Below are 18,927 nucleotides of genomic sequence, written 5' to 3'. Positions count from 1 at the left end.
TTTTAAATTATCCAACTTGATGTAAAGAAATGCACTCATAAGTACATAAAGTCAACACAATTTTAAACCATTTCAAACACTGAGAAGCAAACAAACATAAACCTGTTTTTTTTTTCAAACCAATTATTTATTCAATGCATGATGCATATGAATGAATAACATTATTCTAACTGTGAAGCATGAAGGAGCATTTCATGAAGACTTTACATAGGGTTTCATCCACCCAGACCTGCAAAAGAACTGACAACACAAACACATTTGTCAGTTTCAGAACAGATAATACAGTCAGAAACAGAAAGACTGCAGACAGGGAGCAGCACTGAGACCTGCAGCTCAATGTGGCAAGGCACGAGTTGAGAGAGGTGCAGAGAAATATTAGTGTACGAGACAAGACTATTCCAGAAACACAAGCCATATACAATATCAACAATATATCATTTTCATTCTGATTGTGTTTATTCCCCCGAGGGAGGAAAACCAAATACAAGGCAAAGCCATGATGGCAAATAAACAGTTTAAACATCTTTACCTCCCCCATCACTAACGCTGCAACGCATCCTGCATATATGGAGTGAGAAATTAAAGTATTAAAAAAGAAAAAGCTGACTCCATTCACATCATGCATGCTTTCAAACATACCCTTGCACAAGCAGGTACCTGAGAAGACCTCAAATAATCTAATGGCACACCTTGGGCTCGTTCCAGCATTTTGGCAAGCCAGAAAAATCATTCCTCTGTGGGCCCATCTTCTGCCCAGAAACACAGTTCCACCTCAGCCTCTGTCTCCTGCCTGTGGTCCCTCTGTCTAGTCCAGAAATTTCTGATGCTGTTGATCCAAACGCCGTGCTCATCATCCCAGTTCCCTTATTCCACCCTGCAATGTCATCAGGCATGCTGGGTATTCTGTTTAAGCGCCAATGACGATCACCAAATGAACTGTGAAAACCTATTACAGCTATAAGTGTGTGGTCATATCATGATCTAAACAATTAAAGAAAATCTGCAAGTTCTGCTAACATTAACTGGTTTCCATTTTCAATCCCTGTTAATGTCTGGGCCTTCAGCAGAAACTGTCCAAAAAAAAAAAAAAATGAAGTCTGTAAAATGTCATTTAATCATGTAATGGGTTAAAATGGGCCTCGGGACGCCCGGGGATGTAAGCGTAGGCGTTTGTAAGCCATGAAACCTGCTGCTATTACTGCCAGGGTGACTACAGTATACATTGTCCATGTGCCGAAAGCAGATGAAGATTCTCCATCGGCACGAGAGCTGGTGGGGCCGTTCTGCAGGTTTAGCTGTAGACAAACACGTGTCAGTGAAGCTGATTAATTTACTGCCAATTCTCAGAGACGTCATCAACATCATGATGGCCATAGCCAGCAGTACTTACTCCCTGCTGTACTCGAAGATGCACTTCCTCTCCTGCAGACCGAAACAGCTCCACTGCTGCACCGTGAGACAGATTGTCCAAATTCTGTCCATTTATCTACACACACACACACACACACACAACAATCCAATATACATTATTCAGTTTAAAGGGGACATATCATTTTCCTTAATATTTTCTATATACACTATTTCGTTCAAAAGTTTGGGGTGGTAAGTTTTTTTTTTTGTTAGCAGGGATTCATCCAGATTATCAAAATTGAAACATAATAATAGGCCTATTCATCAAAGAATCCTGAAAAAAAGTATCATGGTTTTCATGCAAACATCAAGCAGCACAACTGTTTTCATATAAATAATAATAATAATAATAATAATAAATATTTATTGAGCAGCAAACCTGTAACAAGTAATAGCTGCTAAAAAGATAAAAAATATATTCACTTTTGTTCTGGTAACACAAAAAAAAAAAAAGTGGAATGCTGTAGCATCATTATTCTAAGGATTTGCATTAAAGCGGAGTAAGGTGATCTGCAGGATTACAGCGAGCATTGATTTTAAAATAAATCACTCATGTACAGTTGCGCTGTTGTACAGTGAAGTGGCATTATTGAGTAAGTATAGTGATAGTCAAGCATTAAGTGTTAGTAAAGTATGATTTGTCAACAATGTACAGTAAATTACAGTGGTTTTACCGCAATAATTTTGTCACCCTCCTGCAGGCGTCCATCCAGTGCAGCCGCTCCATCTTCTTTAATTCTTGCCACATAGATTCCACTGTCATTCGTAATATACTGCTGGTCAACTCCACCCACTATATTAAACCCCAGACCTGTCAGAGACAGAGAGGATGTTACACACAGCACATGTTTGAACCACTTACATCATTACACTGAACCTGAAATACGTTCTGAAGGCCTTAATGTGATTTCTGGAGAAATGGGGAAGGGAGAAGAAACAGACATGATCCCAGCCAGATGTCACTTCTTCAGACAGAAGGGTCTCTTTCTCTTTTTAAAACAAACACAGAAACGAGACACATGGAAAATATCACTGCCAAATGCAATCCTTGCATTACAAAACACTTCATATCTTCCATAAAGGCTATGATTTACAATTTAACATATAACGCATATTTAAGTAATATCAGAGGAATCATTCACCAAATAATGAAAATCTGATGAAAAATTATACACCCCAAGTCATCCAAGATGTAACTAAAATATAAATCCTCTATCCATAATATTGTTTTCTCCAATTAAGCAGTAATGAATCAGGAGAGAATTTTTTTTGGCCAGAAGTGATGGTTTAAAGTTAAAACACCTTAATGATGGAATTGTTTACAAACACATGGCTTTTGCGTGGATTATTGTGAATGTGATGTTTTTATCAGCTGTTTGGACTTTCATTCTGACGGCACCCATTGACTGCTCCATCCAATGCGACAGCAAGTGATGTAATGCTACATTTCTCCAAATCTGTTCTGATGGAGAAACCAACTCATCTACATCTTGGATGCCCCAAAGTTGAGTAACATTTCAGCAAAATTTTTTTTTTTTTTTTTTTTTGTTAAATATTCCTTTAATTAGTAACCAAAAATTGTTTGACATTATGCAGTGGGTAACCTTATATCTGTCATTTTCACCAGAATAACCAATTATGACATTCTGATTAAACATGCATGGATCCTTCATAATAACATTATATAATATGTATTTTTAACTAAATAAAGTACAGCATGCCAAATTTAAAATGTAATTTATTAAAGATAAATAAAAAAATATGTTAGGTAAGACAACAAAGTCTGGTATTTTAAAAAAAAGTATCATAATCTAAATTAAGCAGTCCTGCCTCACAGCACACTTTTGGACAGTTTTGCATCTGATATGGCTTTATAGTAAGATAATGTGTTATATATTATGTCAGTACAGGGGGCTAAATATCAACTCATTTATCGGGATCCAAAACAGGATATTTTCTTTCCAAGACTGAGAATTTGATTCTCTATAGTGGCAGGTCTAGGATTAATTAAATTAATTTGACCCTGATGGTATATAATGTCTCTGCTATCGTTTTATTTAATCACAAGTCAAAGTCCAGGGCACTCAGAGCGGTCCAGTCCATGCCCTCGCAGAGGTCACACACACCAACGCATTATATAACAGTCTAATCAAAGCCAACAACAAGTGGAGACTGTCAGCCCTCGGAAACTGAACTAATGGATCGGAACCAGACCACCATTGGGGAAAAACTTCATCAACAACCAAATTGAATGTGTCTGTTGGTACATGTAGGTCCATTATCATGCTTATTGCGTATTGTGCTAGTTATGATCTAAACTTAACTTTCGCTTTCATAACAACACAAACGTCTCTTAATAAACCCGATATGATCGTCTGCAGAACACATTCGGGTCCGGATTATCTGTTCGGGTTCACTCCGCCAGTTTTGTCAGCATTTCTTTCGGGAGCGGGCCGAACCAGCAGCACCGAACCGCCGGGCGGAACCGCTTCAACAGCTCCAACAGTGAAGGAGGACTCGAAGAGAGAGCCAAACTTACCAGCCGGGCCTCTTTTCAGCGTCATTTCTACAACACTCGGCGCGCTGTGTGAGGAACCGTTCATGATGTCGGAAAAGTTTCACTTTTTATTCCCGAGCAGCTCAAACCCTCCTAAAGCGTGCGGAACCCCGCCTGCTTCCTCTAATGCTGCCGGGATACGTACGTACTCACCAGCGCCCCCTAACGGACACCACCAGAACACTTTCACAGTGCACTGCAAGGCAAACGGACACATTTCCGAGAATCGGTTATTGCGAACAGTTCAACTAGTTAAAAAAATGGATTCGGTAATTACGTCATGACGTGTTTCTTGACATTCCAGCGGCATTAAAAGTCATATGTTTGCATATATTGATTTTTTTTAGCACACAAAGGAAATAGCACATTAAACATTAAAATATATATTTTTTATCTATTGGTTGAAAAAAATACCTGTTTTAAACCATTATATATTTATTAATACACATTTTCCAGTAGGTTTTATTTGTAAGATTATTGCTATTCAGATTTTATTAAGTACTTTCGCCAGACCGTTTACCAGTCAAGTGCTGTCGAGGCATCGAATGTGTTGTTTGACGGTTCAAAGTTCAATCAAATCATTAGATTCAAAAGAATGATTTAAGAATCTAACGATCGAAAAAATCGAATCGTTTCATTAATGCATCGTGTCCAGAAATTGTTCATATTTTGTCTATAATATCAGAACATGTTATTGTATATTTTTATTTATATTATTATTATTTTGTATTGGGAGTTTGTTATCTGTCAAAAACAGGAAAGAACATATGGTCCCACAATGGTCCCCAGGTTGCATTTTTAAATGTTTGAACCCAAGAGTGTAGTGCTGATATTGAATTATAACAATTAACAAAGCTAATTCTTACACAGCGATGCATTCAGGACGGTGACGAGTCAGCTTACAGACAGGAGGTTAAAGAGCTGGCTGTCTGATACACTCTCAACAACCTGGAGCTTAACACGCTTAACAGTGGAGATGATAGTGGACTTCAGAAGAAACCCCCCTGCTCCCCCCTGACTCACCATCATGAACAGCACTGTGACTGCAGTGGAGTCATTCAGGTTCGTGGGCACCACAATCTCTCAGGACCTGAAGTGGGACATTCACATTGACTCCATTGTCAAAAAGGCCCAGCAGAGGTTGTACTTGCTTCTCCAGCTGAGGAAGTGTAACCTGCCACAGGAGCTGCTGAAACAGTTCTACTCCACCATCATTGAATCCATCCTCTGCACTTCAGTAACTGTCTGGTTCAGCTCAGCTTCTAAATCTGACCTCAGAAGACTACAGTACATATGGTAGTCTGAACTGCTGAGCGAATCATCGGTACAACCCTCCCTTCCATTCAAGAACTGTATTCATCCAGAGTGAGCAAAAGGGCTGGCAAAATCACTCTGGACCCTTCACACCCAGCACACTCCCTCTTTGAACTGTTGAATCTGGTCGACACAGAGCTCTGAGCACCAACATGACCAGACACAGGAATAGTTTCTTCCCTCAGGCAATCCATCTAATGAACACTTGATAATAACTGTGGAACACACTACACTATTTATATTTATATACACATACACTTATTTATCTAACACTCATACTTAGTGTACTCTTACATTTTGCACATAATATACCTGTACATACATAACAAATTCCTCGTATGTGTAAACATACCTGGCAATAAAGCTCATTCTGATTCTTGAACAGTATGGGACAAAGGCACATTTTTTGACATGGCAGTTTGTCCCAATACTTACACTTCCATCACATTTCCATGACCAGTGAAATGCATACTTATAGTGCACAGCAAAGCTAGTGTTTAGAAATGAAGCGTGTCATTTTTTAGATTACTTCCTCTTATCTCAGGTCAACATGCGGAATACAATATGACCAAGCACATTTTGATTGGGGTAGTACAGCATTTATTCGGACATAATTGTTTGCTTATCTCCATTATCACAATGGTTTCATTAATATAGTTTTATTGAAAATTTTCCAATATCCATACTAAATAAAATAATTGTCAGCAATTGAGATCTGATGTTATTCAGCACAGTGTCACAGTTCTGGTCTGTAGTTTCCTGAATTAGAGTTTATGACCCCTCATGGGCCTTGGTACTTTACCATCCTAATACTGAAGGTCATATGATAGGTGTTTGGAACAGCACGCTTTTCGTTTTTACAAAAAAAAAATTTACATGCTGAAGAGTAACTGAAAGTTATAGAAGACATATCAATGATATCAGTGTGCTGGTGACCTCTCAGAGGAGGCGGAACTTTCTCTACATTTCTATTTCATTAGTTTAGATCATGTGATTGAGTTTGACTTATCTGCAGAGGCAGATAACAAATATATCATTATAGCTTTTAGAAGTTTATGTTCGGCACACTTTTTTGGAGATAATCTATACTTTTCAAGGACCAATGACTTAATATGTCACCTCAGCAATGTCAAATCACTCCTATGCCCGTAGGTGTTAGATCATGCTGGGGGCTGCACTGAACAGAATAAGGTCTCCTTCTATGTGCAGGCGAGTGACATCCTCCATCCCGCCTGTTCTGTGCTCAAACTCCAGCAGATGCATGCCATCCACGGCCACTTTAAACCCGTCTGTCTCCACCAGGATCTTCAGCTGTACACACAAATACATTATATGAAACCTCAACTGAAACCCAATATTACTTGAAGGAATAGTTCACCCAAAATCTGAAAAATTGGCTGAATATTTACTCTCCCCATCCATGATGTCAATATATTTGCTTCTTCATAGGAACAGATTTGGAGAAACTTAGCATTTTACTTTCACTTGCTCACCACTGGATCCTCTGGAGTGAATGAGTCCAAACAGTTGAAACATCCCAACAAACCACAAGTAATTCACACAACTCCAGTCCATCAATTAACATCATGTGAATTGAAAATCTGTGTATTTGTAAGAAACATATCCATCATTAATATGTTCTAACTTTAAACCATTGGTCCTGGCCAAAATATGGGCCCATAATCCATTACAACACCTCCTCCAGTGAAAAAGTCCATGTCCTGTTGTCCTCTTACATCAAAATCCACCAATATATTTGTTTTGAACGATGCTTGATCTGTGCATATTCACACAGATTTAGCAACAATGCATATTTCTTTTCCAATACAGAAGTAACAACATTTCCACTGGAGAAAGCAATATTATGGATGGAGGACTCTTATTTTAACCAAAAACATCTGTTTAATGATGGATTTCTTTATTACAAATAAGGAGCTTTTCATTTCACAAAACATTAATTGATAGGCTGGAGTCATGTGGGTTACTTATAGATTATTGGGATGTTTTATAAGCTATTTGGACTCTCATTCTGACGGCACCCATTCACTGCAGAGGATCCATTGGAGAGCAAGTAATGTAATGCAAAATTTCACCAAATCTATTAAGATGAAGAAACAAACTCATCTGCATTTTGGATTCCCCGAGGGAGACAAAATTTTCAACAAATTAAAATTTTGGGGTGAACTATTCTAGTTTGTTCTATTGTATGAAGTCAGTGGGTACCAGAAACTGCTTAGTTACCCACATCCTAAAATATCTTCTTTTGTGTTCAGCAGAAGAAAGAAATTAATTCATATAGATTTGCAACAACTTAAGGTTGAGTCAATGATGGCAGAATTTTCATTGAGTAAACTATTCCTTTAAGTTCCTTCTCTATGGGTAAATCAGAAAGCTTTACCTCGAACTGTCTGCCCTGTATAAAGGGAAAACCTCCCTCCCTCTCCTCCGGACCCCAGCTGCCCCCGAGCTGTGTGTTCCGTACGATGGTGTTCTCATGGAAACGAGGGTTGAAATGGAAAACCACTTCATGCCCCCTCACAAAATCTACATGGAACCTGAAAAAAGAGAAGTGAGAGTTTGCTTTGGACACACAGAAGTAATGCTGTAGTTTGTTGTTTTTTTACCTGTCTCCTCCTGGAACTGGCTGACCCACTATTGTAATCAGGAGACGGGGCATTATCCCTGCATGCAGCGGAAGATCATACGGCAATGGCTAAAACACACACATACACACAAATTATTTTGAGTTACTTAACAGTAAGAACATATTTAAATATGGGGCTCCAGAATCTATCCTTGATCCTTGTTATTGTGCATTGTACAATATTTAAAAAATAACCATTAACCAATATAGTATAGATATCCTAACCTATCCTAACATGAAGTCTATATCCCAAAATCTTAAACAAGTACACTACCATTAAAAAGTTTGGGATCAGTAAGATTTTTAAATTGTTTTGAACAATGAAAACTTATGCTCAAAAAAGTAGCATTTTTTTTTTACAGTAAAAGCAGTATATTGTGAATATACTGTTAAACTGTTTTTCTATTTTCATATTTTAAAATGTAATCTTTTTCTGTGATGGCAAACCTTAATTTTCAGCATTATTACTCAAGTCTTGCTCAAGAAACAAGATTTGGTGCTCAAGAAACATTTCTTATTATCATCAGTTGAGAACGGTTGTGCTGCTTAATATTTTTGTGGATCCTGTGATACAGGATTCTACAATGAATATAAAGTTTAAACAAACAGCATTTATTTGAAACAGAAATGTAAATGTGAAATATAATTTTTTTTTAATATATCTTTGCTAAATTAAATCAATTTTTACTGACCCCAAGCTTTTGATTAAAATGATTATAAACTATAAAGCACAATATCATTATCTCAGTGTTGGATCAGCCCTATTACCCTGAGAGCTTTCACATGAAGTGTAGAGAATTGACAGGCTTCGTCATCGGTTAACACACTTTCCCATGATGTCTCAGAGTTTCTTCCATTCTCCATCACAAAATTCCATCACTGGCTTTTCCATAGAGTACAAAATAACATGAAACCCTCCCTGACATTAAACAGGACTGTTAAATTCAAAGCAATATTTACCAACAACATTCTAAGATAAGCTAGTTACCAGTCGCCATGAAAACCTATGTATGCTAAACAGCGAAGAAGTTTGGGATCAGTAAGATCAGTACGTTTTTTGAAAGAAATACTTTTATTCAGCAAGGATGCATTAAACTGATCAAAAGTTACAGCAAATAAATGTATTAAGTTACAAAAGATTTCCATTGAATATTGATAATAAGAAAAGTTTCTTCAGCATCAAATCAGCATATTAGAATGATTTATGAAATGTGACACTGAAGACTAGTAATGACTGCTAAAAATTAAGTTTTGCTATTACAGGAATAAATTACTCTATAAAATATATTAAAACAGAAAAAAACTAATAATATTCCACAACATACCATTTTACTGTATTTCTGAACAAATAAATGCAGCCTTGGTGAGCCTAAGAGACTTCTTTCAAAAACATTAAATCTTTCCATCCCCAAAATGTTGAACAGTAGTGTAATTATTAAAAGGTTTATATGTAATCATGGAATACAAATTAAAATGCATCATATTGCTTAAATTCAATGTCATAGGTTTAGGTCCTTATACTCCTCTCTTTCCTAAATATCAATGAAGAACATACAGTATGTCAATGTATGTGAACAACACCAACCTCTCAGTATTATCTACAATTTCTGACAAAAGCTAATGTTGACAAAAAATAATTTAAACCCATAAAAAACACTTTAATTACAATAATACGGATTTCATCTGTTTGTTGTATAAACACAAAGTGCATTATTTATTTTTCTTCTTTCTCAAGCATTATATAACAATTACATTTTAAAATAATGATAATCTTAATAGCTAATGTACTGTGCAGAAATGAGGTAGCTCAGCTACATTAAAAATGTATATTTATTTGCAAAGGTGATATTCTAATATGTCAGCATGAGTTATGTGCTGAGTGTTCAGAAGTCTGAGCTCTGATTGGATGTTAATTGCGGACTTTTTGATGGCTGTGATGCAGTCCTCCTCCTTCAATTGGATGAGCTGTTCACTGTGCTCAAAAATATGGTGGTCTATATGGTGGCTGAAAAACAAGAAGAGGAGCTTTTGAGATCTGCATAAGATATGCTTGAGTTTAAAATCTACAGTTTTAATATGATCCAGAAGAAAAAGACCAGAGCAGGAGCATCCCAGAACTCAAGAGCCAAACCTATAACCCTGAAAGCAGCGTTTGTGTCACCAACACTCTGATAAAAACAAACTCCAGCAGATTAAAGCAGAGCCATCACCAAACCAACCCATAACATACACTTTTATGCAGACTTAAGCTTTATAGACCCATTATAATTGCTCACCAGCATTCCACCTGGAGCTGCAGGCCCTCCGTATGGTCCCATGGGTCCTGGACCGAAGGCTCCTGGCGGGCCAGGTTGAGGAGGGAAGCCCCCTCCGGGTGTACCCCAGGACCCTTGTGGAACTGGGGGAAACATTCCTCCTCCGTATCCCGGGCCTCTATCTGGTGGAAAGGCACCAGGGCCTCCTGGGCTGTACATGCCAGGCCCAGATGGAGCAGTTGGGTAAGGCACGTTTGGATATGGGCCCTGTGGAGCCCCAGGTGGGCAGGGGAACTGTCCAGGAACAGGGTATGGCATGGGTGCCCCACCTGGTGGGAACTGACCTGGCATTGAGGGGAACTGTCCGGGAGCTGCAGGGTTGGAGGGGAACTGTCCAGGTACGCCCGGTCCTGGAGGGTATCCACCCGGGGCAGCAGGGGCTCCAGGAAATTGGCCCGGAGCTCCTGGGCCTAGTGGAAAGGAACCTGGGGCAGACGGCCCAGTCTGAGGGAAGCCAGGTGCTGTTGGTTGGGCAGGGCCTCCTGAGGATGGGAAATGAGGGCCACCAGGGGCCGCACCAGGCCAGCCAGGATTAGTGGGTGGCGGAGCCCCATTTCCAGGAGCAGATGGATTGGTGTGCTTAGTTTTTGATGCTTCACTAGAAACATCATCTGGGATTGCATCAGCAAGCTACAGAAAAAGATTGCAGGAAATATCACAGCAAATAAAACACTAGCTGGGAGTTATCAGAGAGACAAAGTCACAAAGTCAAAGACTAACTAGGGCAAACAGTTGGGTCCAAAAGACCAGATTGAAAATATGAGATTAAAAAACTAAATTAAACATGCAAAAGAAAAGAAAATTGCAGGACTTTACAAAAATAATAACATTATGATGTCAAATTAATCATTAGTAATATGATTAATCTGCAATACTTTTAGTAACTACCAGCTAATTAAATAAGTAGATGTGACATTTTTGCTTCCACAAAAGTAGAAGATGCTCTTTGGATCATTCTCAAATCATGCCGGACAACATGATCATCGGGCTTCAGTTCAGTGCTACTGCTATCAAAGCAAAGTAGGGAAAAACCAAATACAATTATTTTTAATTTAATATGTTTTGTTTTAACTTTTCTTACTCTAATAATTGAAATAAATATATTTAATTATAATACATAGTAATACATTTCTATTTATACATTTTAATAAAAATAGATTAATTCCATAATTAATGGTCTCATTGTACATTATACAATAAGTAAAAATCCATACTTTTTTTCCATTGAATAATTGAATATATGTGCTGCATAATATTACATCAATTAAACTGTCGAGAAATGTAAATAATTGAGTTTACTAGTATATTCATTTCTACTGCTGGTAACAGAGAAGAAAAATAACACAAAGTTTCTTTATTAATAGCCCAAACCGATAGAAGTGAACTATTGAACAAGATTATTTATAAAACAGTTAAAACACTTACCGAAAAGTCTGCCATGGCCTAAAAAAAAGATACAAACAGTGAAACTTAATGACATGCAACTGTATACAAATCAACCTCTGTCATAAATCAAGTAACGTTACATGCACACAACTAATTACACAGACGCCATTAATAGAGCATAACGTCACTGTATCAAACATAATCTCGCAACTATTTAAATTATACTTTAAATTGTAAGATAAAATCAGGGATTCCAACTACATACAGAACAATCTGTGTAAGTCTATACATGCGCATTTGAGTGAAATGTAAGCAGTTTTGTGGGCTTCAGCACCTCGACTGTATCAGGGCCTGAGGTCCGAAGATTTGGGCTTCTGAACAGCACCAGGTCCCGTCACCCGAAAAGATCCTAGAACAAGAATTACTAAACTATACGCAGGAAGTGAGGTAATAACTGGAACATTCAACGGCGTGTTTGAAAACATTGTGAGCAACAAGTAATCTGGATGACACATTAGCCACTTTAGTTAAAGGCACAGAACAATCTATTGCGTTTAGAGATCAGATATGAGCGCTATGCACGCGCACGCTCCCCGATGGGCGTGTCTTTAGAGGGATGGGCCGCCTCATCTGCGCATGCGCAGGGGTCACTGTGACGAAGGGGGTATTTTCGACCCTTGGACGCTTAAAATTAAACAACCGTAATAAAATGAATCACAGCCTTACAACTGATTTAGAAACTCTTCCAGTTTTCTAAATGCCACTTTCCACGAATAGAGCCTGAAAATGTGAAGTTTTTTCCAACAAATGGTGAATGTTGAAGTGAAGTTTGACTAAATGTTCCTTTGTAGTTACTGATAAATGTATATTTCCCATCAATTAATAAACATATATTAATATATTTTCTCAATGCATATATCATTTACAAATAAAAAAGACTCTAGTGCTTAAAGGATTGCCATTAAAAAAAATTTTTTATTATTATTTTCTGAAATGTGCTTTTTAATACATTCTGAATGTTATTATTACTATTTTAAACGTCAAAGTACGTTGTTCATTAAATATTACTTTAAATAAATTAATGATGTCAGTATTTTAAGGGACTGAATGCATTCACTTGGGATACATTTGCGTGCCGTGCATTCCATGTGCTTATCTAAATCCTCTGATTTCCCCCTAGGGTGCAGAGAGAAGCCTGCATCCGATAGTTCTTTCCATAAGCATAAGTTCATGCTTAAATGCTGCTGTTCTGGGATCAGACAGAGCTCGTCCTTCTATGGGTGAAGTAAACTGATCCTAGTACAGCCATTTATGTAAATCCTGTCACATTCCAGCGCTGTGATTGGTCGAACGAGCGTCACGAGACGCGGCACGGTGGAACTCCTGCACTGCTGAGCTCGTGCTGTCTGTGAAAATGGTGAGTACAAAAACTGTCTTGGATTAATACAAATATTTTTATGGCGGTCCCCTCTTTTAGGATGAATAGTAATACGGAGGCATTTACAAATAACGCCGTACGCCTCAATGGTCTGTGATATGTGTGTGATAGAAGGGTTGTTTTTTTTTGAGCCCTGTTGCAGTTCCACCCAGTGCTTTGTGATGAGCTGCATGTCAAACCCTCTCTCGCATTACACCGAATTCATAAAGTTGTCCAAAATAAAGGCATGTCTTGCGTTAAATATACCCCAAACTCTGTTTAGAATTATCATGAGACAGGGTCGCCTTACATAACTGAGGTATGATGGATTTCCGACGGGTCCGGGGGAATTCTCATTTCCTGTTGCAGACGTGCTCACACCTCAGTATTTCAAGGGAATTTGGGAAATCTGCTGAGCGACAAAGAGACGGCGCGGTTCCTTTGCTTTGAATGGCACGTCAAGTCACGATCAAACACTGTAACTAAGTCAGAGCAGAAATGACAATGTAATGAAATACACGCGGATTCTGTGCATTCCACCAGCAAATGCACGTCAAAACACGTTTGACCACTTTGTCCGCCACATCACCAGCTAAGAACGTGATTGTCCTTCTGATGACATCAGTGTGATGACCTACACAGGTTGTCATGGTGCATGCCTTTTGTGAACTCCTATTCCTTGTGATGTTATGTCAGAGTATACACGTGTTTTATTGTTGAGATGGCTGCATCTAAGCTGATGTGATTTAAAGTTTGTTAAAGTGTTACTCTCAACATTTTTGATTTCATTGCCCCCTTTGTCCTGGAAAATATTTAATGGTCCTGCTATCCAAGCTAATATACCTCTGGTACTACAAAAAATAAACTCAAAAATATGTCACTTTAATATATTTTTAAAGCATTTTAATTAAAATTAGATTTATATAACTAGAACTATGTGTGTGTCCCTATGGCTCATAATCAAAGAGATTAATTGGAAGTTTCTCAGGTTTTTTTGGCTTTATGAATTATGTATAAACTACTACTAGTCAAAAGTTTGGACACAATTAACTAGGCAGCCTGACAAAGTAAAAAAAAAAAAAAAAATTGAATAACATTAATGTGTTTGTGTGTGCATGCATGCAGAGTGAGTCTTTAGTTGTGTGTGAGGTGGATGAAGACCTGGTGAAAAAGTTGCGGGATTTCCGCTTCAGGAAGGAGACTAATAATGCCGCCATCATCAGTAAGTCGATCTGAAAATGTTTCATAAATGCTCACACTTTCTCAGATTCTGTGAGGATCGAATGGTAATATTGCTGATTTTGTCCTCGGGTTACAGTGAAGATTGATAAAGACAAACAGCTAGTGATTCTGGAGGAGGAGCATGAGGTAAAATACATACACAAGATCACTGTTATTTCATGAATATGTAATACACATATTTCTAGGAGGACTAATAATTAAGCAGCTCAGTGGCATAAGCCAGGATTTGATTTCTTCTTGTAGGATATTTCTCCTGAAGACCTGAAGAACGAGCTACCAGAAAGACAGCCTAGATATCCTTCACTAAAACAAAACTCAACTCTGTGCTGTGCTGCAAACTCAAAAAAACTTGTAAATTCTATCTACAAGTGAAATAGATTTGATTAAAAGTGACAAGTGACTATCATTGGATTCCTTAACCTCCGACACATTTGTAGTCTACAGCTATAAGTACCAGCACGATGATGGGAGGGTGTCCTACCCTCTGTGTTTTATCTTCTCCAGCCCCGTTGGTAAAGAAAATACACTCATTCAATAGTCAACATGCACAAACAAAGTACTATAAACCAGTGCTATTTCTCCAAGTCTCTAAAATGAAACCAAATTTTCCAGGATGCAAACCTGAGCAGCAGATGATGTATGCTGGCAGCAAAAACAAACTGGTGCAGACGGTTGAACTGACCAAGGTGAGTTCTAACTAACACACCTAACCTTACACATAAGTGATGTTGTTGTTGTTGTTGTTGTTTTTTTAAAGCAGTGTAGGGGGCATGTGTTTTTAAATTTGTCTGAATCTGCTTTCTCTCAGGTGTTTGAGATCAGGAACACCGAAGACCTGACAGAGGAGTGGCTCAGAGAGAAACTGGGCTTCTTCCGCTAAGAGTGACCCGAACAAGCTAATACTCGTGTTTAAAGAGTGACCGAGATGGGACCATCACCTCTAAACGGAGAGAATACCATAGTCCATCTGATACTGTCTGTTTGTGTATGTTTGAATGCTTCTGCCCAAACTCTAAACCCGCCTGTACCAGATTAAGATGACAGAAATTTGAGGTGAAAAGAAAAGAAACCGTGAAGGCAAATTCCACAAATACTCTGAACTATTCCTTGGAGTTTTTAGAACCATTCCGTTCTCGTCCCTGAGTAACGGTAACATATGTACTGGCATGCAAAGGTGGTCCAGTCTTACTGCCATGATAGTTGGGTGACATGTTGCAATTTTAGGCAATCTTATGTCAGTCCTTCATGATAGATGACACCGCAACAGATTTAAACATGTTAAAACTCTATCATGTGGTATGTTTTACCAGTTCTGGTGTAAAATCACATAAGTCTTCATGTAAAGGGCCATACCTTTTCTTCTTTTGTAATGCATTTTCTACCTGTAATTTGACCAAACATTAATTTTTATTTTTTTTGGATATCTGTAGTCTTACTGATAGTTTTGGGAGAAAGCATTTGGTTACTGTTTCTGTCCTGTTGTCTTGAGTGTCATAAATTCATTCCTTTTTGCCTTTTTAAATCTGCGCTCAGCCTGATAAACAAATCTCCACTAAAGATCAAGAATCTGTGAGGACAATTGAGTGAACGTTCTTTGACTACTTTTTCTTGATTTAGTGTTTTTTAGGAGAGGTGATATAGTATCTGTCACCCAGATGTCCTTAATCACAGATCTGTCTTACCTTTTTGGAAATGTGCCGGTTTAGATGTACAGTGGCAGAGATGTGCTATGGTGTTATTATGCCACAGGCAATCATCTTGTAATTAATTCCTCTGTTAGTTATTCTAAATGACTCCTCACTGTCCAACTAAACGCTGGAATAAAGCTGATGTCACTATTCTGTAAACACAAAGCTGATGTGTTTACATTTTCTATGGGCAAAATGTAAACACTTGAAATGTCTTAAATGTTCAAAGCTTAACAGGATAATATGAATCGTTTAAGGAAGGGATGTTATTCTGGTTTTGATAAGTAATACCTCTGCAGATCTCAAGTTTTTCTGAATTTGTGAGCTTAATGTGGGTCAGGCTCATCTCTGTACATCTGTAGAACCCCTAACACCTGTGATTAGTGCCATTTCCTGTTAAACGCAGATTGCTCACTTTGGTGGTTTATATGATGTGGGCATCAAATGATATGTCCCATGCAGTAGTGAACTGTGTATATGTTTAACATTTAATTTTTAATGACTGAAGATGCTTTTCCTGGTCATTTATAACTCAAGAAAACAGAAAAATGGTTATCCTTTCAATATGTGTCTCAATTACATTTGTCTGCTGTTTCCAATAATTAAATAGAAGGGTTTTCCTTTGAAAATTTGACCATGTGTTTAACTGGAGTGTTTTTGATTGATATTCACAACCTGTTTTATTTGAAAACTTCTTAATTGTACTGGGCATAATGTGTGCTCATGTCACGGTAGTAGTTTTTTTTTTTCTTCCAATCATTTATACTGTAAGCAAAGGGTGAAATAATGTCTGATACAAAATATAATTACACTGAACATTAACATGTTTAATATTGCTATCTTACTTGTTTTAGCAAAGTTTACTGGTGGGAGTAAATAATTAAATATTAAATTAGTTAAGAATGAAATGGAGATTTAGTAAAGGATTTTCTGCATTCTACATATTCTGCTTACTTGGGTCTGCTAAGAGAGCAAATGTAATTTCATTACAAACAGACAAGGTGATTTAGCAATGCTCATTATTACCTTGTGGCAAGTCTATTTAGTGTCGCACATATGCTGGGTTTGCATTAGTAAACCAATGGCATAAAGCATTAGAAGGTCCTACTATCATTTTCATGTAGTTTTGATTACATCAATTTGGTTTGGCTTTATTGATCTAGTCCTTAACAAACATTAATCATCTGATGACCATGTATAGTCACTTTCTTTGCCTAAGAAAGTGAAAATTACAATCAGAAAGTTTACTTGTTTGTTTGCAGTTAGTTGACATATAATTCCTCTTTATTTCTCAAATTTAATTTTAATTTTACTAACCACTAGAATGTTTTACATTCAGCACAACATGCCATAATCTGCAACTTAAAAGATAAAGGTTTTTAAAAGATTTTTATGATGTCAGTCACAGTGGTGAGATTCAGCAGGATCACTTTTTTCTTTATGTTTCTAAGATTAAGTTAAATGTGTTAAACTATTTTTTAAGATTTCATGATTTCATTTCAACAGTCATAACCTAAATTTCAGGCATGGTGGATAAAATGTTGCATAGTTACTTAACTTGGGATTGGCCAAAAAGACTTAACAAATCAGTTTAAAGGCAAAATAAAGAGAAATACAAGATGATCTCTGGCTCAGCAATTGTGTATTTCCATATTCAAGCAGATTCAACTCGCTTCACTTCTGCCTCACACAAATCTCATAAAATGTGAAATCCTTCAAGCTTCCTCTTAAACTCTGCAGACCCGGTACCGGGTCCGAAAATAGCATGCCACGTGTTTGTGTCTCATTTGCATATCCTTCCTTATATGGCATTTGCCCAAAAATGGGTTCATTTGAAAGCTTAGAGTGTTTTCTTTACAAAGAATACCATTAATTGGGGTTTTATGATACATAAAGTAGTCAAATTAAGCTAAGAAATATATTTCCCCCCCCCATAAATTTCCATCTAACGATTGCGAATACGTTTTCGTAAGAATGTGTATTTAAAATATTTTTCACAAAACAGTCAAGTCATATATCACAAGAAAGCTCTCATTCTCAGGAATCTGATGATGTAGATCATTTTATTGTGTGACAATCACAGATCGAATGATCTTCAACAGAATCGCGATGTAAAATTTCTCACCTTATTATTTATACATTTTGCACCGCTTCAGTCAGCCGCAAACAGCCACGCATACCTATATACTCGATATAATCTTTTAGATTAGAATCTCTTCTTTCAAACAAGACCATTTTTACGTTTCTGCGTGCTTCCATTGCTGAGATATAAAGCGTTCTGTACAAGTGCGCAATAGAGGTCCAAAGCCCTGTGAGCGCTGACCAGACCTCTAACTCATATGATGCGCACTAAAGCCTTTTTCCTGCTATACAGATCTGATCTCTTTGTGAAGCGCTATTAGTCCAAATAGCTGTCACTCAAAAGCCGTCTGAACCAGTCAGAGGTGCGAATAGCCGCAACAGGGGGGTCACTTACTGCCCCGTCCTGTTTCCGTCCGGTGACGTCACAGAACTGCTGGCCGAAGGGAAATCGAGTGTTTGGCTGCTTCTAAACAAAGACCACGCGAGGGGGAAACTACACGCGGAAGAATCTCCGGATTAACAATGAATAATATTCATAATACAAGTTATGGAGGACCACCGTCGCCGTGGAGAGGTCAGGACGCGCATCTGGTAAGCGTATACGCGTGATACTTGCTTTTATACATTTCATTCTTTATTTTGAAGCCTCGAAGCTCCGCTAGCCATAAGCTTATCTGTTTATTTTCATAATTTTCATATTTGACCGCATTTCAGTGAATATACAGTAAACAGTACAGTATACTGGGTGGATGAACATAAATTAGTTTGTTGACGCTCCGAAGTTCGCGTTGAAGCTTCGGGGACGCGGATTTATCGCTGGTTTTGAATAATAACAAACAGACACGCTATAAATATGAAATATCATACATGCT

General features: G+C 37.7%; 3 protein-coding genes across 5 annotated transcripts; 1 reads left to right on the top strand and 2 right to left on the bottom strand.

Moving 5' to 3' along the window:
- Positions 1 to 257: 257 nt before the first annotated feature.
- Positions 258 to 4,159, bottom strand: LOC113112487 (synaptojanin-2-binding protein-like). 3 transcript variants are annotated; one of them, XM_026278110.1, is made up of 5 exons: positions 3,950 to 4,159; positions 2,301 to 2,399; positions 2,085 to 2,221; positions 1,391 to 1,486; positions 258 to 1,295 (listed from the first exon to the last, which is right to left on the bottom strand). In XM_026278110.1, exons 1-5 carry the CDS (start codon positions 4,011 to 4,013, stop codon positions 1,128 to 1,130), a joined length of 564 nt encoding a protein of 187 aa, XP_026133895.1. In that variant the 5' UTR covers positions 4,014 to 4,159; the 3' UTR covers positions 258 to 1,127. The 3 variants fall into 3 exon arrangements, with proteins under 3 accessions (XP_026133895.1, XP_026133897.1, XP_026133896.1); XM_026278112.1 differs by having other exon boundaries at positions 2,297 to 2,399; positions 3,950 to 4,082; XM_026278111.1 differs by lacking the exon at positions 2,301 to 2,399 and having other exon boundaries at positions 3,950 to 4,145.
- A 1,705-nt stretch (positions 4,160 to 5,864) lies between these two features.
- LOC113112480 (galectin-3-like) lies at positions 5,865 to 12,155 on the bottom strand. Its single transcript, XM_026278087.1, has 6 exons — positions 11,961 to 12,155; positions 11,666 to 11,683; positions 10,202 to 10,870; positions 7,906 to 7,994; positions 7,680 to 7,836; positions 5,865 to 6,592 (listed from the first exon to the last, which is right to left on the bottom strand). Exons 2-6 carry the CDS (start codon positions 11,678 to 11,680, stop codon positions 6,437 to 6,439), a joined length of 1,086 nt encoding a protein of 361 aa, XP_026133872.1. The 5' UTR covers positions 11,681 to 11,683; positions 11,961 to 12,155; the 3' UTR covers positions 5,865 to 6,436.
- Positions 12,156 to 12,999: 844 nt separating this feature from the next.
- On the top strand, positions 13,000 to 16,607 carry LOC113112481 (glia maturation factor beta). Its single transcript, XM_026278088.1, has 7 exons — positions 13,000 to 13,043; positions 14,169 to 14,265; positions 14,362 to 14,411; positions 14,529 to 14,578; positions 14,715 to 14,797; positions 14,898 to 14,971; positions 15,094 to 16,607. The coding sequence occupies exons 1-7, from the start codon at positions 13,041 to 13,043 to the stop codon at positions 15,163 to 15,165; spliced, it is 429 nt and encodes a 142-aa protein (XP_026133873.1). The 5' UTR covers positions 13,000 to 13,040; the 3' UTR covers positions 15,166 to 16,607.
- Positions 16,608 to 18,927: the final 2,320 nt, after the last annotated feature.

Source organism: Carassius auratus, chromosome 13, assembly GCF_003368295.1.
Source record: "Carassius auratus strain Wakin chromosome 13, ASM336829v1, whole genome shotgun sequence".
NCBI classification, from domain to species: domain Eukaryota; kingdom Metazoa; phylum Chordata; class Actinopteri; order Cypriniformes; family Cyprinidae; genus Carassius; species Carassius auratus.
This window is presented reverse-complemented; position numbering and strand designations above follow the sequence as displayed.